Raw genomic sequence first — 23,946 nt, forward strand, 5'->3', positions numbered from 1 at the left:
GTGGATAAACAAGGTCCTAGTGCCTAGCACAGGAAACTGTATTCAGTATCCTGTGATAAATCATAATGGAAAGAAGTATTTAAAACGGATGTATGCATATGTATAACTGAAACTAGCAAAACATTGTAAATCAACTATACATATTTTTAAAGCTTTAAAAACTTCTTTAACAAATTTAATTAATAATTTTAGCTATTTAATTACATTTTATTTCCACTTGTGCCCTGGAACATGTATGAATAAAGGGTACATCTGAAGCTGCTTAAAATGTAGAATATGCTTTCTTAATGCTCTTCAGACTATGGGTTACCCTCAATTCCGTTAGCACTCCACTGTATTACAGCGCATAAAAAAAACTTTCAGAACAGTTTCCTTCCTTTCAGAACATGGAAAGATTGACCTCTGAATCAAGTAGACACATATAAGATTTAGAATGACTATTTGAAAGCAATTCAAAGAAAATGTTAGTATAATTTTTCAGCATTTTCATTTGGAATAATAATTGATAGTTGATCATGATAGTGTATTAATGTAATAAGAAGCCTTATTTAAACCAAAATTACTTATACTGAATGAATAGGTTTTCAGATGTGTTTTAAATCCAGTTGTTAAATTTCCTTTCTGCATACTCTTGTGCAACAGATCACCCTGAAAATAGAATTGTTATAATGAAACTATTATCAGAGATAAATGATAACATGAAAATGAAGCTGTTTGCTTCCACATTAAACTCTGCTGCCTTTGAGTCTGCAACCAGCAACTATTTCAAAATACAGCATTATCTTGAACCCATATCTCTGTCTGCTCTGGTTTCCTGAGGCAGTGTATTTCAACATCATACAACCCCACTAATGTAACTCTTGGTGTCTCTGAAGCTTAGCTTAAACCTTCCCCTTCCACCTCTCCAATAGTGACTTGGTGTGTAAATAAGTGCTATGTGATTATATTTAAATTCTCCTACTTTTAAATTTAGGATTTTCAAAATTGATTCATAGTAACTATCTCCTATGGGCTTCCCTGGTGACTCAGCAGTGAAGAATCTGCCTGCCAATGCAGGAGATGCAAGTTCAGTCCCTGGGTCAGAAAGATCCCCTAGAGAAGGAAATGGCAACCCATTCCAGTATTCTTACCTGGGAAATCCCATGGACAAAAGAGTTTAACAGACTGTAGTCCATGGGGTCACACAACTTAGCGACAAAGAAACAACAACAAGCTATCTCCTATAAAGGAAATTCTGAATTTGTATCAAACATCAAGCCTTAAATTTGCCATTTTAACATCTGGAATCAAACCAAAATTGCAGAAATGTTCAAGGGACAAAGGTTCCTTATTTAGAGCTCTGCAAAACATAAAAGCTACATTACTGGCAGGAGATGGGCATTTTCTTGAGATTTTAGGGAGGTTAAGAATGAAGTGAATAACACCTGGGTGAAAGCAAAGTTTAGATTAAAGAATCTGGTTTTCCCTGGGATGTTAAGTTTAATCTCCAACTTGCAAAAGAAGAGTTTGTCTTAGAGATGAAACATTTCTCCTTGACATTCAATCATGCTTTTCCTGAAACTTCTGGAAAATAAATGCTTACTAATAGGACAGAAATTAAAATATTCAAAAGATTTCTATTTCATTTCTTTCTCTACCGTTTAGCACACGAGAAGGGAAATTTATAAACAGCTGTGAGTGAGTGAAGTCGCTGAGTTGTGTCTGACTCTGCGACTCCATGGACTGTAGCCTACCAGGCTCCTCTGTCCATGGGATTCTCCAGGCAAGAATACTGGAGTGAGTTGCCATTTCCTTCTCCAGGGAAAACAGCTGCTTGAAAGATAAATGACAGCAAAGATTCATCCTAGCAAATATTTTATTTAACCTTTATATTGTTTCCGATTGCCTAAATTCTCATGTTTGTGAAGTTTTGTGAAGTACTAGCTAGTCCCAGAAAATGATATTAATGGTTATACTTAAAACACTAAAATCAAAGTTAAAAGTTAACTTTGCTCATTATTAATCTCGGAAGTAAACAGTGTATTTCTGTGACTTTGCTGAGACCTGGTCACCTAACAGAGATTATGCCTAGCTATACAGGAGAAATTAGATGGAGGTGTTTGAGTAATTATTTAAGGAGAAAAATAGCATTAACACTGGCAGATACTTCTTGTAACTTCATCTAATTTCGCATTATGAAAAAAAGGATCCAAGTTTCCATTTTCTTGGTCATCATTTCACATTCATAGTTCTGTTGTTTTGATCATGTTTAACTTTTCCAGATGTCTGCTTTCGAGAAGTGGAGGGGGGAAAGAAATCTTTGGGTGATAATGAAAAAGACAACTTTGCATCTCTTCAATATACATTTCTTGCAGAAAAACGTAGACATTCTGTAATACCTCCATTGTGCATTATTATTATCCCCTTGTATTTTATCAGCTAGGTATCAATTAACAGAACATTCTTTTCAAAAGTAAATTAGAGTGGACAAAAACAAGTTTTAGTCAAAATACCTGCCTGTTGCTGACTTTAGCCTGAATGGTAAGATAGGGTCCATCTTTCTATGACAAATGCATTTGGAATAACAATGAAAATGATATTTTTCTGCCCCCAATGTTGTGTTTATGGACTGCAGCCTTCATTGTTAAAAACCAGTGACACTTTTTGATCTACAAAATTTGAAATGCCACTGAATAAAATGAGACCTTTGTATTGCATGGAAAGTAGAAAAGTAAATCTTTGCCAGTACCTTCCCTCCTGTTCTCTTGTTTGTTCTTTGTCTACCCTCCTCTCTCCCTTCATGCCATTCCACCCCTCACCAGTTTTCAGCGACATCCACCCTCCTCACCCAGACTCCCAATTTTTTTTTCCACTGTCTGGCTTCAGTCTCGGATGAAGCCATTCCACTACAGACCAAGTTGTTCAGCTCTGTGTCAACTCTGCCAGAAATGTTTGCATTTCCCAAGAGCTTTCCTGACATGGAAATTTAATAGAATAATGGAGTGAAGTGCTAATAGTGGAATTTAACACACCGAGAAATGCAGACTGGTGTAAGTATGGGCTCCTTCTCAATCCTTTCAAAGACTACCACCAAGATGACCACCCATATTGCTCTTGTGAAATGAGGATCCAAACACAAAGGCAAAAAAGATGTAGTTTGTGAAGTATTAAAATCCTGCTAGTTGATTTCAGAGAGAATATGTTTGTTTTTGAACTCTTGGCTCCTCCGAGGTCGCTGCTGTTCAGTCAGCTATCACTCACCCACTCTTTTAACCCATCCGTCAGATAACAAAGAGGTGAAACCATAAAAGCACATTCTATTAGTCATCCCCAAGGCTGATTTGAAACCTGTGTTCTCAGGAACCCCTGATGTGCTGGATGCCATCGTGTAAAAAAGTGTCATGTTGACTGACTTGAGCTTTTACCAAAACTGTGAGAAAACTTTGGACCCCTTGGGTATATGAGATAGATTGGGCTCTCAGGGGGGCTCTCAAAATTTGGCCAAAGTGGTGGTGATCACCAAACACAACTGTTGGTCAGTTTTGCCCAGTCCAGAGGGGGTTAAATCACTGCTGGGCATTCCAAACCTCTCTAATCTTATCCTGGAGAAGTGGAGTTCTGCCTTGGTTTACGGTTGAGGTCACCAGCAGGGCAGTGTTTAGACAGGGACTGATGGAATTTCGCAGCATTGTTAGCATTAAATAGCGCTGGTGGTAAGGAGCCATGATGGCCCTGGGTTCCTCTGACTCCTGGGGCACAGTTTTGAAACAGAGGCCTCACCGAGATGTGCTGGACTCGTAAAATGTGTGAAGGGCTCTGTGTGGCTTTTCATCATTTGTTTAATTTGGAAGAAGATTATTTTAAGGGACTTATCATAGAGTTAAGAAATGTTTCGAGGGAACAGAAAACGAAGAAGAAAATTGATCTTTGTTACCGTCAAAGTCACGCATTACAGTTCACTGTCCGAGGTGACGCAGTATCTCCTTGAGGGAAAAGCTGCCAGAAGTGTTGAAAGTGATCTGCCTGTTTTCTTCTCAAGCTGACTTGCAGGGAGGCCCTGGTATTTAGAGACTGTTAAATCCTTGTGGAGGGTTTACTAATAACTGTTCATCCCTGTTTCTAAGAGAAGTTGAAATAAGAAACATGACATCTGGCAGCTAGTTGTGTGAAAATTAGTAAATCTGTGTCGAATTTCCCAGTCATGGGCATGTATTTACTTAAAAAAAAAAAAAAAGGCCTTTGTTTCCTTTCTTTTTCCCTAAACTTCACACTTGATATAAAGGTTTACCCACTTCAGTCATGCCTTTCACAATGTGTGTGTGTCTGTGTGTGTTTGTGTGTGTGTGCGCTTGTGTGTGTTGTGCTTTCCAGGAGTGGCATGTGACTGTGCTGTTTAATCAGGGCCATATTTAAAAACAAATTTTCAAGGGAGCGTTTCTCATGTTATTAATGAGATGAAGTCGGAGTGAAGCAAGCTGTGTCGCAAAGGGCAAGTGTCATGAGGCAGGAAGTCCCTGCCATCTCTTCTAGCTGTGCTTCAGCCACCTGCCACCTCGCTGGCAGCCCAGAGCAGGCTCAGAGGAAATGCCCGCCCTTGGCCGCAAGTGCCTACTGCTTCTCCAGGGGCCCCCCTGCCCCAGGGCTCTGCACCCACTCTGACTTGCCTCTGTCTCCAGCAACCCCGGCACCTCCTTCACACATGGCTTTTGTGTGGGACCCTCGGGGAGCCTCAGTGCCAGCACTGTCCACAAGAGTCAAGTCAAGATCACGATTCTCAAAGTCTTACAGGTATTGTTCTTTCCTTTTTGTGGCTGGGATCAATTTTTTTCATCAGCCTCCGTCGCCCTAGGCCCCCTGCAAAGAAGTCTCGTGCCCTGTATTGATCTGTTTAACTTCTGTTTCCTAGATTGCCTTCAATTGGCAGGATAAATGGGCAGTATACAGAATAGGAACTGTGAAGATGAGAACCTTAACAGAGCCGAGGCTATTTGGGAACCCCCAGAAGCAGAAGGAAATTGACTAACTCTAAAAGCTGATTTTGAGAGTTAAATGGTAAACTTAGAAAAGCATCCCCGTGGCTGGCATCTGGAAAACAAGTGTGTTAGCCCACTTAATGGACGTAACGTAGCCAGATTCTGTCGTACTAACTTTCGGTTAACCCTTGAAATAGCAGGGATGGTTTCTTGTTTGGTTCAAGAAGCAAACAAACAACAACAAAACACTTCTGTGTATGTATAAGTGTTTCAGGTCCTATTCACATGGAAAAGTAGAAATTATCTCTATGGTCTAGATAGTAGTTCGGAGTTTTAATTTTGCCAAGGGGAATTAGATACCACAAAATAGAAGGGAATATGTTCTTAATCTGTTATGTCCAAAGATTTCTGTGGAAATATATGAAAAATCTTGAGCTCAAGACTTAAATAAATTGTCAGTGACACGTTTGCTTTACATCCAACTTAGGCTTATTTTAACCCAATAATTTGGAAAGAAAAAGAAGACATTGAGAAAAATCTTTGATTTCCTTTTTGCTTCAGTATTCTAGATGTTTACAAAGAAAAGATTGACCCTTCACACATTTTTTTGGTTTTGATTGGTTAGTCTGTAGCATTGCAAGCTATTTCACCAGTAGCAAATAGAGGTGAAATCTTAAGCAAAATTTCAAGACTTTCTTTAGACAAAATGTAACATATCTGGAAACCACCAGGCCTGTTTAGAATTATGCATTAAATTTGCATTCAAATGTGTTCAGATTTACTTGCATAAACACAGTCAAAGTTTAGATTAAAATAATCCACAAGAATTGTTTATTTGTTTTAGACAGTATTAAAGATGGTGTCCTTGGAATTTTTTAGGGAACTAAGAAATCAAAAAGACTCAAATTATAATCTTCCCTAGTAACAAAGAATAAGCAAACTTTGACAAGGGATAAATAAAAGATGGAAGTTAAAGTTTTAAGTAGCACTTCCTTACTTCTAGATGTACTGCCGTTAGTACTTCTACTTCAAAACAGAATAAACATCATTTATTTTTATTAATTATGTTAATTTGTTACAGTTAAGAATGATTCAAAGTTAGAAATTATATGCCTACTATATGCTTTATATTCTACTGAATTCACATCTCATGCTTATTATTTACATCTCATGCTTCTTATCTGCTCAGTTGTATGCTTATTTAAGATTTGTAAGCATTACTGTGCATATTTCCAATAGATGGTGGCTTCTAGAAACTCCTTACCGTTGAAATCTGATAACAAATTTCCAAATATCATGCATATCTAACTGCTGGGTAGCGTAAAAGAAATAGCATGTTTGTCTAAAGGATTTCAGAAATCTTGAGAAATGCAGAGTTTAAACTCTCCTGTGTGATCTGCAGATATATTATGAAACTTGCCTTCTTGGTCTGCCAAAGATATTTTCATTTTCTTGTCAGTTTTATCCTTTCCAAAATAGTACAAGCACTGGTATGTCTAAGGATGAATTTTCTGTATATTTAAATGCCCTGAGTTTGTAGTTCTAACCTTCTTTCATAACAAGTTTAAGAGGTGAGAATGACATCCTGAAAAGCCATTAAGGACCAGTCTCTTTTGAAACTTAAGAGACTCTGTTGCTCATTCATTTGCTTTTAATTTGATTGTTAATTTACCAAATAATATTAATTGTTTATATGTACTCTCTTCACTCTTCTGTGGGTCCTATTTTCTCTATCCATTTGGATTAAAATTTCCTTGAGTTCAGAGGCTCCTTTCCATGCAGGGGGAATACCATTAATGCATATTTGATGAAACATCTTGCTACATACACTCTCACAGTTGATATTACTCAACTAAGAGAGTTGGATTTCTATGTGAAAAATCAACTTGTGGATATGATCAGGACCTATCACAAGCCATGAGTTCAGTGGAAAGTTAAAAAGCTAAGACAGCAGTTGGACACTCTGACCTCACATTTTCAGAGGTCTCTTAGTACTAAAAACAAGAATGGACATTCAGTCACAGCAGTGTGCTGACAATGGTGGGGGAAATGTTTATTGTATTGCTTTAAACTTTTATCAGACCACATCAACTCAAATTCACGAGTCACAGTATTTATGCCTATGTACGTGCACACACATACACACATAGACATACACCCACACGTTTAAATTCTACATTTATCTTCTGAATGACAGTTTCATTGCATAGCTTCCCTGGAGTCAAAAGTATTAAGCTATTTGATGTAAACATTTGAAATACCCCACAGTTTTGCAACCGAGCTTTTGTATTTCTTCATTTCTTTTTTAATCTATGAGATCTTTAAAGCAGGGAAGTAATTTAAACTTATCTTGACCTTTGAGAGGCTTTAGATATAATTCTACTAGTGAAGCAAATGACATAATGAGGCGTTAGCCAAGATTTCTTGGTTGAATTTCTCGTTTACAAGTTTTTTTGGTTTAATAAACATAATTTTATAGTCTGTAAAATTCTCACATGTGTCCAGTAGACGGTTTTTTTTCTTTTCCTTTGAAAGAGGGAATGGATATTATGCATGACACTGGTAATACTCTAATGTTAAGCTGGAATATTTGTCTGTGGTATTGTTTTCACTCCCTGTGGCATTCGGGCTGAAGGAAAGCCAGGTCCATAAAGAGTCTGATTTTTTTAAAGTAACCACAAATCATATGTATTTGATGAGTGTTGATCCCTGCGAAGCCCAACCTTGGGCAGTACTACAGTGTTTAAAATAGATTTGAAAGTTGTTCTTCAACAGTGATGAGTTCTTGCCTTTTGTGGATAAAATATACTTTTAGAGAAAGCCAGACATAATTAACGTATAACTTATTAAGCTAAATTTGATTTGATGCAGAAAAAGAGAGAGACAGGAAAAGAGGATTACGTTCTAAAGAGACTGATTTTCCTCTGTGGGCCTAGAATGAGAGCCACACCTCTCGTGTCTGCTTTAGAGGAGAGACAGAAGGGAATGATATGCTTCCGTTAGATTTGAGAAAGTGGTATCAGTGAGTAGACTCATGTTTAAATGTAGTTTAAATGTAGTACCTCAAAAACTGGGAAGAAAATTGTCTTGGAAGCCAAGAAAGAACAAAGAGCTAGGACTTAGCAGGTTGGAGGACTCGGACAATTCCCCAAGGGAACTCTGGGACCTTTTGTTTTTTAAAAATGTTATGGTTTAAAATTATAGTAACATTCACAGAAACTTGAGTTTCTCTTTTTCTAGAAAGTTACCCTTTTAGAGATGGTCTTGTCTTCCAATCTGAACAAATCACAGAACTTTGTCTTTTCAAAAAGGAATGTTAAAAGGAACATTTTTTATGAGGTGCCTATGGGTCCATCTAGTCGAGGCCATGGTTTTTCCAGTGGTCGTGTATGGATGTGAGAGTTGGACTGTGAAGAAAGCTGAGCACTGAAGAATTGATGCTTTTGAACTGTGGTGTTGGAGAAGACTCTTGAGAGTCCCTTGGACTGCAAGGAGTCCATCTTAAAGGAGATCAGTCCTGGGTGTTCTTTGGAAGGACTGATGCTAAAACTGAAACTCCAGTGCTTTGGCTACCTCATGTGAAGAGTTGACTCATTGGAAAAGACCCTAATGCTGGGAGGGATTGGAAGCAGGAGGAGAAGGGGACGACAGAGGATGAGATGGCTGGATTGTATCACCAAATCGATGGACATGAGTTTGAGTAAACTCTGGGCGTTGGTGATGGACAGGGAGGCCTGGCGTGCTGCACTTAATGGGGTCGCTAAGAGTCAGACACGACTGAGTAACTGAACTGAATTTGCTCACTAGAAAATGATGGCTAGAGCCAAAGTCTTAAAGAAATGAGTCCTGCCAACAAATCAGTAAGCTGAGATGTAACTTTCCAAGTTCCACATTAGTACCTCCTATTCTGTGGCATAAAAAAAAAAAAATTAAAGCTTTTCAAATGTAACAGATGTTACTATCTGCTCTTTTTAGTGTTCTGTTCCATACCTCATCTCATTCAATTTTTAGGATAAAACAGTTGACCTATTTCAAATCCTCAAAGATGATGCTGTTAAAGTGATGCACTCAATATGCCAGCAAATTTGGGAAACTCAGCAGTGGCCACAGGACTGGAAGAGGTCAGTTTTCATTCCAATCCCAAAGAAAAGTAATGCCAAAGAATATTCAAATGACCACACAATTGCACTCATCTCACACGCTAGCAAAGTAATGCTCAAAATTCTCCAAGTCAGGCTTCAACAGTATGTGAACCATGAACTTCAGACGTTCAAGCTTGATTTAGAAAAGACAGAGGAACCAGAGATCAAATTGCCAACATCCATTGGATCATCGAAAAAGCAAGAGAGTTCAAGAAAAACATCTACTTCTGCTTTATTCACTAGGCCAAAGCCTTTGACTGTGTGGATCACAACAAACTGTGGAAAATTCTGAAAGTGATGGGAATACCAGACCACCTGACCTGCCTCCTGAGAAATCTGTATGTAAGTCAGGAAGCAACAGTTAGAACTGGACATGGAACAACAGACAGGTTCCAAATTGGGAAAGGAGTACGTCAAGGCCATACATTATCACTCTGCTTATTGAACTTATATGCAGAGTACAGCATGCAAAAAGCTGGGCTAGATGAAGCACAAGCTGGAATCAAGATTGCTGGGAGAAATGTCAATAACCTCAGATATGCAGATGACAGCACCCTTATGGCAGAAAGCGAAGAGGAACTAAAGAGCCTCTTGATGAAAGTGAAAGAGGAGAGTGAAAAGGTTGGCTTAAAACTCAACATTCAGAAAACTAAGACAATGGCATCTGGTCCCATCACTTCATGGCAAATAGATGGGGAAACAATGGAAACAGTGAGACTTTATTTTTTGGGTATCCAAAGTCACTGTGTATGGTGACTGCAGCCATGAAATTAGAAGATTCTTGGTCCTTGGAAGAAAAGCTATGACATACCTAGACAGCATATTAAAAAACAGAGACATTACTTTGCCAACAAATGTCTGTCTAGTCAAAGCTATGATTTTTCCAGTAATCATGTATGGATGTGAGGGTTGGACTATAAAGAAAGCTGAGCACTGAGGAATTGATGCTTTTGAACTGTGGTGTTGGAGAAGACTCTTGAGAGTCCCTTGGATTACAAGGACAGCAAACCAGTCAATCCTAAAGGAAATCAGTCCTGAATATTCATTGGAAGGACTGATGCTGAAGCTGCAACTCCAATACTTTGGCCATCTGATGTGAAGAGCTGATTCACTGGAAAAGAACCTGATGCTGGGAAATATTAAAGGCAGGAGGAGAAGGAGACGACAGAGGATAAGATGGTTGGATGGCATCACTGACTCGATGGACATGAGTTTGAGCAAACTCCAGGAGTTGGTGAAGGACAGGGAAGACCGGCATGCTGCAGTCCATGGGGTTGCAAAGAGTCAGACACGACTGAGTGACTGAACTGAAGAGTAGGGGTATAATTACCACCAAATGAGAGGAAAATTGGAGGTTTAGGGACCAGTGGCTATACAACCCACATGTGGTCAGAAGTCCAGAGTAATAATAAAATCTAAATTGTATTGGGGATTTAGTATGTGCCAGATAGTGTTTCCAGCACTCTCCAAATACATTATCTTATTTCATCCTACAAAACAACCCCACAAGGAGGACTTGCATTGTATTTACCTTACAGATGATGAAACTAGGCAGAGAGAGTTTAGGGAACATGCCCAAGTTTGAACCCTGTCCTAGAGGCTCGACTTCTAGTCACTTTCTCACTTTCCATTTCTTGATCAGATCTTCTCATTGCCACACACAAGTTCCATAATAAGAGGTGACATTCTGATAGACTTAACCAGCCTCGTTGACTGAACTCAGAGCCTTCCTCTAAAGAACACCTTTAGAGGTGTTCTTTAGTTGTTCTAAAGAACAACTGTAATCTGGTGTATAACAGGGTATAATGATTGACCAAAATATAAAGTTATCAAATAATATCTGAACAGTCTTCTAACCTAATTGAGGTTGGCTTAAAGTAGTATTAAGCAGAAGCATCACAATATGTGTTTCTTATGAAAGAAAAAAGGAAACTAATCAGTGAATTTATGTGCTTCTGTCCTCTTCCTGGGTTTTTGCTTCATCTGGTTCCATCTGGCTCATTTCATGTGGCCAAAAACATTGGTCCTGTGGTTATATTTTACTGCCAGAATGTTGCTCCTTGGCCAACTGTTCAGAGAAGCCAAAAGATTCTCTGAGCTACACAGGTCAACTTCATCTGCATCATGCCTATTTATTCCACTGGCATTGTCTTGCATATTGAATGGCATTCTTAATGATGTTCCAAATTGTGAGTAACACTGGCTTAATTGAACATGAGTGAAATGGTTTCCTTATAGGCAACATTACAGTCATTATGATAATAACAACATGTTTAACAACCATTGCACATTGTGAAAGGTGGGGGGGGGGCGGGTGTTATAGGAGGGAGACTCTGGCTTTAAAGCCAAATAGACCACACTTGGATGCCAGTTTTGCTGCTTTCTTTTTTAATAATTTTATTTATTTATTTATTGGCTATGCATTGTCTTCGATGGCGCACAGACTTTTCTCTAGTTACTCTGGTTACTAGAGAGTGGGGGTTACTCTCTAGTTGAGTGTGTGGGCTTTCTCATTGCAGTGCTTTCTCTTGTTGCAGAGCAGGGACTCTGGGGCACGTGGGCTTCAACAGTTGTGGCACATGGGCTCAGTAGTTGGTGCTTCCAAGCTCTAGAGTTCAGGCTCAATAGTTGTGGCTCCCAGGCTTAGTGGTTTTGAGGCATGTGGGATCTTTCTAGACCAGAGTCAAACTGTGTCTCTTGCTTTGGCAAGTGGATTCTTTACCACTGAGCCAAGAGGGAAGCCCCTCTGCTGCTTTCTTAACTGGGTAATTGCTTGACCTTCTTTAGTAGATTCCCTGTCTATAAGTGGAAAATACAAGTGTCTGGTTCAAAGAGCCTTTACATGGAATAGGTACATGCCTACCTCCTCTTTAATAGCATTTTCTATATTTCCCTTACTGTTTCATCCATTCTTTGATGCTTCTGTAAATTACTTCATTAACATTGGAACTGCTCTTGGTTATCGAATAGCACAAAAGGGCTCACCTATAAACAATTATGTTATAAGCAACCTGCACGTAGAAAAACAGCCTCACATTGATAAGACACAGTGGGGAGACAGGTTGAGAGCTGGTTGGCTGTCCAGTCGCATTGTTGAGGTTGGAATGTCAAAGTCTTCATAGCTCTGAGACATTAGTCAAGCTATTTCTCTTCAGTTTAGCCATAGTTTCTTCATCTTTAAATGGGAGGGTTATGAGGATTGTCCATTAGTCAGAGGTCATGCCTGGCATGTAGACAACAGTAAAATTAATATTAGTTAATCCATATCAAAATTTAAGCTCCATATGGCAGCAGTTTTTGTCTTTTTTCCACCTCTGTATTACCAGTACCCAGAAGGGGGTATGGCATATAATAAATGCTTGATGTATATGCTTGTGCTGAATGAATGAGCCAATTTGCCAATGTTTTTAGACCCCTGACAAGAGTGGGGGCATTTTGCTTCCTTTCCCTGTATCATGGAACAGAAGGTCAAAGCTGAAGAGACCCTGGAGTTCATCTGCTCAAACCTATCACCCAACATTGAAAAGTTTGAAGACCTTTGTAGCTATTGAGTAGCTGAAATCAATCTAATGCAAAAGACAGACATTCCAAGAGCAACAAGTGTGCATACTACATTCCAAAAAGAAGCCCTGGGAATGAACTGGAAAAATAGAAGCTTTGTCTTGGGCTAAAGGAACACACTCTATAAGAACTAATGTGAACATGAATAAAGCACTCGAATACAATCAGAATTCGGATAAAATATGAATACATTCATCCAGAAGCTGATTGTCCAATGCCGTTGATAAGCCTGGTCAGTGGCATGCTGGTAAATGTTAACAGTCAGCTCTCTGTGAAAACACCAGAAGAGCCTGTTTGTAGTATTTGCTGATTTCCATGGCAAAAATTCTCCCACCGGTCCGTTGCAAGCCACAGAGGTCACTAAGTATGGCATTGACAGGAGATGCCAAATTGTACATATAGGTGCAATAGACATGCATGACATCAGGAATGTAGATAATAATAAAATGTAGCCTGATTATTAAGTGATGAGTTTTGAATATTTAATACCATTCTTTTCAACATAATTTTTAATTGTAAGTTTATATAATTTAATTTTTAGTAGTCATTAGATATAACAACCAACTTAGAAATATTTCTGAAAATTTAACAGTTTGCTTTTGCCAACTAGTATGGATGGTTCTCTGGAGAAGGAAATGGCAACCCACTCCAGTATTCTTGCCTGGAAAATTCCATGGATAGAGGAACCTGCTGCTGCTGCTGCTGCTAAGTCGCTTCAGTCATGTCTAACTCTGTGCGACCCCATAGACAGCAACCCACCAGGCTCCCCCGTCCCTGGGATTCTCCAGGCAAGAACACTGGAGTGGGTTGCCATTTCCTTCTCCAATGCATGAAAGTGAAAAGTGAAAGGGAAGTCGCTTAGTCGTGTCCAACTCTTAGTGACCCCATCGACTGCAGCCCACCAGGCCCCTCTGTCCATGGGATTTTCCAGACAAGTGTACTGGAGTGGGGTGCCATTGCCTTCTCCGCAGAGGAACCTGATGGGCTACAAATCAGGAGCTGCAAAGAGTCAGACCCTACTGAGTGACTGAGCACACATATGGATGGTTCTAGCACAGCCCTATGCTGATGCTTTGTTAGCTACTTAAAAACACTTACCTTGTACTAGAGACATAATGACAAGGAAAGTGGGTGGATCTTTGCTCTCATAAAGCTTATTTTCTAGTGGAGGAAGGCAGACAATAAGCAACAAAATAAAATAGGAATTTGGATGGGAGATTCTGCTTGGGGAAACCATACATCCATGGGTGCATTTGCAGTCCTAGGCAGACAAGGTGTAATTCAGATTGCACCAAGTGGATGAAACTATATGGGTGCTGACCTCATTACCGACTGTGTTCTTGATCAGATAAGACTCCAGTCTCTTGAGTGAGTTTGCCTTGGCTTCACCTTTATTGTAAAAAATATAATGAAATATAAGGAGGAGATGGAAGAGAAGGGGCAGTTTATACAATCCAAGAACCTATACTAGATACACACACACACACACACACACACACACACACAAGGAATCCAAACATAACAATAAAGATAGTCATCAAATCACAAGAGAAGAGAACAAAAGAAGAAAGGAACAACAACAACAACAACAAAAAATCCTACAAAAATAATCCTAAAACAGTTAACAAAGTGCAATAAGAACATATATTCAGTAACCACGTTAAATGTAAATGCACTAAATGCCCAATCAAAAGACATAATGTGGCTGAGTGGATACAGTGTATTTTGAATTACATTTTTTCATCTAATCCTCAGAAGATAGAAAATATTGAAGCAAAAAATGGAAAGTCAGTTAATTGATAGCAGTAGTAGCATTGAAACATATATATTACCCCATGTGAAATAGATAGGCAGTGGGAATTTGCTGTGTGACAGGGAGCTTCAATCCGGTACTCTGTGACAACCAAGACGGGTGAGATGGGATAGGAGCTGGGAGAGAGATTCAAGAGGGAGGGGGCAAATGTACACCAATGGCTAATTCGTGTTGATGTATGGCAGAAACCAACACAATATTGTAAAGTCATTATCCTCCAACTAAAAATAAGTGAAATTATTTAAAAAATAGTGGCAGTAGTATGTCATATAGTAATACCTTTTTTTGATGTGTCTGTCCATGTCACACGTTCACATTCCTGCCTGAAACATGGATGTAATAAGCTAAGATAATTATGGGATAAATTTTCGATTTTCAAAATTAATCATACAAATGTAAAATCTTGGATTAGAAGGAGAGCTAGCCAGACCAATCTTGTCTCTAGCACATATATTTTTTGGATGGCGCCTATAAAAGTCTTCTAATGCTTGTTGCTCGATCCCTTTTGGCAATTAACTTGTCCTTAGTTGATTTGTGGATTATCCACTGAAAATTGTTATGAATAACACAATATAATGGCAGAATATGTTTATATAGGATAACAAAGTAGATTGGCCTGAGGAGAGCTATAACTCTAAAATATCCTTGGTTTTCAGAGATTTCTCTTTTCACATATGGCAATGTTTAGATAGGGAATGAAAAATTAGCTGAATCTGATTAGTGTTCTCATGCAAAGGGAAGATGGATGTCCTGTTTAAAAATCTTAGTAGTTTGATGACGTAAATACATTCTCTAGTGAAAGGGTGGTCACTTTAGGGGAGAGAAAAACAACAAAATCCTTCTGCCATCTTTGGGTTGTACTTGACACAGACCTCTCATCTGTGGGTTCCACAAAGTGTGACCACCCTGATGGCAGATGAACTAGGAGGAAAACCTTGTATTACTCACATAACTATTTTATTTCTATAATCTTACTGTTTCCTCGGAAGTGACTAGATATTTCCCTGCCATAGTCTTCCTGAACTCTTTGCCATAAAGTTCAAAACATCGTGAGCACAGGTGGTTGCCTGTTGCCAGCGGTCCTGCTGCCAGTGGGCATGGCTTTGCCCGTCTCCCCTGTGGAGGATAAGCATGACCCTTACAACTGCTCATTGTGTATGCTGCCTTCCTACGCTTTGGCCAAGATACTGAGGGACATGAAACATCAGGTTTCTCCTGCTAAGGAAACCCATGTGAGCTGAAGAAACAGAAACATCAGAGAACTCTGACTTATAGAAATGCCAAGAAAGGGGAAGAAGTTATTGGCTGGAGAGACGTTATATTGTGTTTTGGAATGAACTTAAAAGGCTTAATGTTTGTGTTAGCCGTGTATGACTTTTATAAAAAGTATCTTGCCTTCCCAGTGTTGGTTGAAAGGGGAGGGCCTCTTTTTTTTTGGTTAAGTGATTGGTATGTAACTCTCAGCACTGTATGAGACACTAGTTGATATATGATAGGTATGAATGTGCTACTGGGTAAGAAAAACGCTACTGAGCCAATTTTACTCATGTAACCAGTAGTCAGCTGCCAGGGATACCAGCTCCCAAGGATACTCCATCATGGTCATCTCCAGTCACTATAATTCTAAAGATAACCACTATCCTAACTTCTAAGAGCATAGGTTTGTTTTGCCAGTTTTGTGCTTTTTGTGAATGAAATTATACAGTATAAACTCTTCTGTTTTGGCTACTTTTGTTCACCACTGAGATAGTGAGATTCCTCCATATCATTTTTGTGTGGTTGTAGATTGTGCATGCTCATTGTCATAGTGTTGCATTGAGTAAATATACTGCAAATTACTATTGTTGGTAGATACTTGGGTATTCCAGTTTCAGGCTATCATGAATAGAGCTTCTGTGAACATTCTAGGATATATCATTTGTTAAACAAATATGTGTGTGGTGTGTGTAAGTTTGTTTTCATACACGTAAGTTGGATATATCCCAAAGAATAGAATTTCCAGGTTGTAGGTTATATGTATATTTTTAGATATTCCCAAATAGATTTTCAAAGTGATTGTACCATTTATATAATCCCCAAAGCAACGTTCCATTTTTTCCACATCCTCGGCAATGGAGTATTCCATTTTCAATGACAGAATCTTAATAAAGCATTGCTTAGTTATAGCAATGTCATCTAATGCCTTTTATTTATGGCAATGAATCTTCTGATTGAGTGACTTGTTTTTCCAGAAATAATATGGGTAATAGTGAGACCTTCACACTTTATTTCTCCTCATGATGAATAATACATACCTGTGAAATAAGTGACTGTTGTCGGAAATTTGGCCTTTTGTGCAGAAATAGAACTTTCCCCCTCTCTTTGACCCATATTTCATTTAAATCTATGGTCTTATTCTTACATTTTATCCATATTTGTCAACCCAGTAATCATCATTGTTAGCAAAACCAATATGACCCTTTATTCTATTTGAAATTTTCCAACTTCTATTTTTATTTCTAGTTATATATCCTGTGTTGTGTTTGTCAGCTTTTTTCTTCCATAAATTATTTCTTGGAAAAATTGTTTTGGTCGTTTCCTAAGTCAGCTTAACCTGTTTAAACATGCTAGTACATAGACAATATAAATCAAGATACAGTAAATGTGTCTTGTTTTTTTCACAGATTTCTTTTTTCAGTTCATGCACTTAGAGCAGTTGTTTCTTTTGTTCTCTTTCCTCTTTGTCATTGTTTTTTTAATGTCAAGATTCTGGTGACATATATCACTGCCTCTAAAGTTCATCATAAGTTGATTCATGATATCAGCCTTACTTCTGTGATATCAAATAAGCAGGCTGACTCAGGTTCAGTTTCTACCATGTCAAAATGTGATCATTAATTTCTAGGCAACGATTGGAGAGATGTCAGTTCACTTCAGTCACTCAGTCATATCCAACTCTTTGCGACCCTGTGGGCTGCAGCATGCCAGGATCCCCTGTCCCTCACGAACTCCTCAATGAGCCTACTCAACATGAGCCTACTCAAACTCATGTCATGAAGTCAGTGATGCCATCCAGCCATCTCATCTTCCATCATTCCCCCTTCTCCTCCCACCTTAAGTCTTTCTCAGTATCACGGTCTTTTCCAATGAGTCAGCTACACATCAGGTGGCCAAAGTATTGGAGCTTCTGCGTCAGCATCAGTCCTTCCAATGAATATTCAGGACTGATTTCCTTTAGAATGGACTGGTTGGATCTCCTTGCAGTCCAAGGGACTCTCAAGAGTCTTCTCCAACACCACAGTTCAAAAGCATCAATTCTTCGATGCTCAGCTTTCTTTACAGTCCAAGTCTCATATCCATACATGATTTCTGGAAAAACCATAGCTTTGACTAGACGGACCTTTGTTGGCAAAGTAACGTCTCTGCTTTTTAATGTGCTGTCTAGGTATGTCATAGCTTTTCTTCCAAGGACCAAGCATCTTCTAATTTCATGGCTGCAGTCACCATCTACAGTGATTTTGGAGCCCAAGGAAATAAAGTCTGGTCACTGTTTCCATTGTTTCCCCATCTATTTACCATAAAGTGATGGGACCATACACCATGATCTGAGTTTTCTGAATGTTGAGTTTTAAGCCAACCTTTTCACTCTCCTCTTTCACTTTCATCAAGAGGCTCTTTAGTTCTTCTTCGCTTTCTGCCATAAGGGTGCTGTCATCTGCATATCTGAGGTTATTGATATTACTCCTGGGAATCTTGCTTCCAGCTTGTGCTTCATCTAGCCCAGCATTTCTCATGATGTACTCTTCATATAAGTTAAATAAGCAGGGTGACAATGTATGGCCTTCACATACTCCTTTCCCAATTTGGAACCTGTCTGTTGTTCCATGTCCAGTTCTAACTGTTGCTTCTTGATCTACATACAGATTTCTCAGGAGGCAGGTCAGGTGGTCTAGTATTCCCATCTCTTTCAGAATTTTCCACAGTTTGTTGTGATCCACACAGTCAAAGACTTTGGTGTTGTCAATAAAGCAGAAGTAGATGTTTTTCTGGAGCTCTCTTGCTTTTTCAATGATCCAACTTGATGTTGGCAATTTGATCTCTGGTTCCTCTGTGTTTTCTAAATCCAGCTTGAACATCAGGAAGTTTACGGTTCACATATTGCTGAAGCCTGGCTTGGAGAATTTTGAGCATTACTCTACTAGCGTGTGAGATGAGTGCAATTGTGCGGTAGTTTGAGCATTCTTGGGCATTGCCTTTCTTTGGGATTGGAATGAAAACTGACCTTTTCCAGTCCTGTGGCCACTGTTGAGTTTTCCATATTTGCTGGCATATTGAGTGCAGCACTTTCACAGCATCATCTTTTAGGATTTGAAATAGCTCAACTGGAATTCCATCACCTCCACTAGCTTTGTTCGTAGTGATGCTTCCTAAGGCCCACTTGACTTCGCATTTGAGGATGTTTGGCTCTAGGTGAGTGATCATACCATGGTGAGTATCTGAATCATGAAGATCTTTTTTGTATAGTTCTTCTGTGTATTCTTGTTACCACTTCTTAATATCTTCTGCTTCTGTTAGGTCCATACCATTTCTGTCCTTTATTGTGCCCATTTTTTGAATGAAATGTTCCCTTGGTATCTCTAATTTTCTTGATGAGATCCCTAGTCTTTCCCATTCTGTTGTTTTCCTCTATTTCTTTGCATTGATTGCTGAGGAAGGCTTTCTTATCTCTCCTTGCTATTCTTTGGAATAGCATTCAACTCTGCATTCAATTGGGTATATCTTTCCTTTTCTCCTTTGCCTTTTGCTTCTCTTCTTTTCTCAGCTATTTGTAAGGCCTCCTCAGACAACCATTTTGCCTTTTTGCATTTCTTTCTCTTGCTGATGGTCTTGATCCCCACCTCCTGCACAATGTCATGAACCTCCGTCCATAGTCTTCAGGCATTATGTCTATCAGATCTAATCCCTTGAATCTATTTGTCACTTCCACTGTATTATCATAAGGGATTTGATTTAGGTCATACCTGAATGGTCTAGTGGTTTTCCCTGGTTTCTTCAATATAAGTCTGAATTTGGCAATAAGGAGTTCATGATCTGAGCCACAGATCAGATCACATGTACATGGACTATATACATGTATATACATGGAGAGATGTAGCATATATAATAGCTGTAGGTTATATATCTTGAAGCTTTTAAATTCCAGTCCTAATGCTCTCTAATTGGTGGCTTATAAGGTAGAATAAAAAGGAAAGCTAAGGCAATATAAATGTATTCTAGAGATCCCATGGCATGAAGTAATATATACTTTATTATCAGACAGATACTTGAAATCATGAACTGAAAAGTAAGTTTTAGAAATTGGGGAAGAAATTAAGAATTTATAACTCGATCTTCTAAACTTTAGTCTCTACCTAGTGGGCTCTGGATGCTGTTATACTTAAATCTTACTTTTAGATTCTTCATAAATGGGGTTTTCCTTAATAGTCCTCAAAACTGATATTTCTCAGTACCTAAGTAACTCCCTGTGGAGAAGGCAATGGCACCCCACTCCAGTACTCTTGCCTGGACAATCCCATCAGCTGAGGAGCCTGGTAGGCTGCAGTCCATGGGGTCGCTGGGAGTCAGACACGACTGAGTGACTTCACTTTGACTCTTCACTTTCATGCATTGGAGAGGGAAATGGCAACCCACCCCAGTGTTTTTGCCTGGAGAATCCCAGGGACGGGGGAGCCTGGTGGGCTGCCGTCTATGGGATTGCACAGAGTCGGATGCGACTGAAGCGACTTAGCAGCAGCAAGTAACTCCCTGGGTCTGGTTGGAAATTGTATTAATTTTTTCAGGTCAATATTATTTCCTATATAAACCAAATAGCAGCTTTGAACAGCTAATTGTTTAATCAATGATAAATTAAAATTTATTATTGTGGCATGGTAAAGTCCACAGGATTAATTTATTCAATATATCAACTTATGAAACTTTTCAGCCAAATTGCTTTAAAAAAGCAGCATAACTAATCTTTGTTTTCAACTCCCTGTTGTCCTGTCTGCTGTCAGGGAGATAATAGGATACAAAATATCCAAATTCAGAGAGAAAGAGGATCACTAAGCACAAGGATCATGCTCTAAGTAGATAATCAGCCTAATATTCATTGAATACAGATTGACCTACCTGGCATGATGGAGTTCAGCCTCCACTGGGGGAACTTATTCTAAGGTGGTACCTTATAGAACAATCTGAGAGCAAAATAAAACGTGGGGAAATAAACAAAGCACACATTCCGTTTTTCAGGCTTTATTTTTGTGTTGGAAATGCTTTCCCTTCTTCTTTTTTAAATCATTTTACTGTATTTGAGTCAAGAGACATGGGTTCGATCCTTGGGTCAGGAAAATCCCCTGCTGGAGAAAATGGCAACCCCCTCTAGTAATTCTTGCCTGGAAAATCCCATGGACAGAGGAGCCTGGCAGGCTACAGTCCAAAGGGTCACAAAGAGTTGGACACAACTGAGTTCCTAAGGATCGTGTTTAAATGAAGGCCCAGTGCCAGAAACCATGAGGAAACTTAGGCTTTTGCTGAAAAGAGCAAGATAACTTATAATCAAAAACTGAATTCTGTGGCTTAGGCCAGTGCCTCTCAAAACTGAATATTCACACTTAATTCCTGGGGATCTTGTTAACACTCAGGTTCTGATTGAGTAGGGCTAAGGTAGGGCTAACTGCATCTGCATCTCTGACAAGCTCCAAGATGGTGTTGATGCTACTAATCCTGTTGGAGTAGGAAGGAGTTTTAGGATATAGATGTTTGAGTCAATTTTTTTCAGATAGAGTAAATTTTACAAATACAAATGTCTTGCTCCATGTGAAATCAGAAAAAAAAGTCATCCTTTAGTAGAATCCAAAAGTAGTCCTGATTCTTATTAGTGTAGGGCAGATTTCATGATATAATAAATGGATCACAAACAAAATATTTAGACATGGGAAATAAATTATTTGGAATTTTGTAAATATTTATCTACAGCATTTGATCTTTGGGTCACACTGCAGAGCATGTGGAATCTTAGTTCCCAGACCAGGGATTGAACCCGTGCCTACTGCATTGGCAGTTTAGAATCTTACAAACCTAGACAGCATGTTAAAAAGCAGAGACATTGCTTTGCCCACAAAGGTCCTTATAGTCAAAGCTATGGTTTTTCCAGTAGTCATGTATGGATGTGAGAACTGGGCCATAAGGAAGGCTGAGTGTTGAAGAACTGATGCTTTTGAACTGTGATGTTGGAGAAGACTCTTGAGAGCCCCTTAGACTGCAAGGAGATCCAACCAGTCAATCCTAAAGGAAGTCAGTCCTGAATATTTGTTGGAAGGACTGATGTTGAAGGTGAAGCCCCAGTACTTTGGCCACCTAATGCAAAGAACTGACTCATTGGAAAAGACCCTGATGCTGGGAAGGATTGATGGCAGGAGTAGAAGGGGATGACAGAGGACAAGATGGTTGGATGGCATCAACACCTCAATGGACGTGAGTTTGAGCAAACTCCGGAAGGTGATGCAGTCCATGGGATTGCAAGGAGTTGGATACGACTGAGCAGCTGAACAACAGCTTTTAATGGTTTGCTCCTGGTTGACAGAAACAGTCTTAAGATGACACTATTGAGAGGAGGATGGGTCTGAAAAATTAAGAATGTAAGTGGTTTTTCTTTTTGAAATGTTCAGAATGAGGTTGCCAAGCCATCTGCTTTTGCATCAAAAAGTTAATGAATTTTCATTTTCCATGACTGATGTAAGTGACTAAAAGAGTCTCGAAACATATCTAAAGGAAAAATGAGGTTGACTGCGAAAGCTGGCCCTGTCCACCGTGCGGTTTCCATTCTCGGAGAAGGATTTGTATAACACTTCTGAGAAAGCTGTCATCCTATACCACTAGAAATAGCAGAAAGTTTGTGTCACAAATTTAATGATCACTGGCCACTTTTCAAGTATTTTATTTACCCCTTTTACTCTTGGTGGCAGTGAACTAAGAGGAGAGGGGAAAGTGTGAGCCAGTGCCTCTTTTAGTTTTCTTGTTTAACAAGGAAAACCAAGGAATAACTGAATACATAGTATTTTCTATTAGAACATTTGCAAAAAAGTCCTTCCTGTAAACATTTCTTATCTTGTAGGAAGACAATACAGTTTTTAATAGTCAAATCCAATCTGACTTTAATTATTTATCATATATTATGTATTTTGCCATGCAAAATATAATTTCTTATTTTCACTATAAAATTTCTTTATTATCATTGTGGTGAAGTCCCAGCACACAATGTTTCTTGAGGTTACATTTATATGATGATCAAAATACAAACTATACCACTTTTTGCTTGGATGACTGGCAACCAGCTGAACTAGATTTCCATTCTTATCTTGACTCATTATACATCAGGCAAGTTACTTCTCTGGGTTTCAAAGTTCTCATGTGAAATTGAGTGTATAGACTGTTTAATTACTTTGTCCCTCTAAGCTTATAGAAATAGCATTATGGAGGTATAAGAAGACTATTAATGACCAAGCATGCATTCATTAAATCAATACTAAACTCAGGAGAGATCAAACAGCAGTTCAATGTCCTTCTGAATTTATGTTCAATTCCATCATTCACTGAACAAATGTAAATTGAGAACATATAATCTGCTACATGTATGAGGTCTTGAAATGTATGCTTTCAACTCATATATCTGTTGCTTAAATCAGGGATTGGCAGACTTTTAAAAGTGACCCTGTTGCTAACATTACTCTTCTGAATAATAATTACTATTAACAATAACTACTATTCAGAAGAAGAATAATTATTCTTTGGAACAATGCTAAGTATGAACAAGAGGATAGGTATAAAGATGAAGACTAATTTTTACCTTAAGTTGTGTGTTCTAAGGTGCCTAAAAAGATAATTTTCTTAATGTCTACTGTGAAATCAATTAATGCGAGGTTAATTTGCCCATTTGGTTCAACTGGTTTACATGCAGCTGTTAGCAGTTTAAACCCTGCCGCACTGCCAAAGTAAAAATTTATATACAATTAAGGTAAACTTGTCCATTCTAAAGTTTAAATTTAATAAATGAGATAAATAAAAAGGGCTTAGTAAAAATTATATGAAAAAACAAGTCCAAATATGGTAACATACAGTTCAGAGGAGAATGGTATTTGTTATTTCTCAAGAGCCTCTAGACCACAAAATACCAACATTAAAGATGAATACAAGCACTGGGAGAAATGAGACAGATAAGAGACACCATATGTTGTAGATTCTGGAATTCATCAGAGATAAGGAATGAAGCTAAGCCTTTTCCTGGATGGGTCTGGGATAAAATGAAATGAGAGGTAATGCTAAGTGTAAAACTCTATATTTGAAAAGTTCTTTCCCACTAAGATTTCAGATACATTTATGATAAATATCCATTTTAAGTATCTAATTCAAGTTATACAACAAATTGTTATCTAGAAAGAAAGTGTGTGGAACATAATGCATT

The 23,946-nt window shown here is 38.6% G+C and overlaps 1 protein-coding gene across 2 annotated transcripts in view; it reads left to right on the forward strand.

The window, feature by feature from the left end:
* Positions 1 to 23,946, forward strand: part of PDE4D (phosphodiesterase 4D) — an 849,844-nt gene that overhangs the window by 431,795 nt on the left and 394,103 nt on the right. The window contains exon 1 of one of the 2 annotated variants that reach the window (XM_055555247.1): positions 4,333 to 4,767. The exons of the other annotated variant lie outside the window; for it this stretch is intronic. Coding sequence (XP_055411222.1) covers positions 4,478 to 4,767 — 290 coding nt within the window. The 5' untranslated portion in view covers positions 4,333 to 4,477. Of the gene's footprint in view, positions 1 to 4,332; positions 4,768 to 23,946 lie in introns of those variants that run through there. 2 annotated transcript variants of the gene reach the window in all.

The sequence above is a fragment of the Bubalus kerabau genome, chromosome 18 (assembly GCF_029407905.1).
Source record: "Bubalus kerabau isolate K-KA32 ecotype Philippines breed swamp buffalo chromosome 18, PCC_UOA_SB_1v2, whole genome shotgun sequence".
Classification (NCBI taxonomy): Eukaryota; Metazoa; Chordata; class Mammalia; order Artiodactyla; family Bovidae; genus Bubalus; species Bubalus kerabau.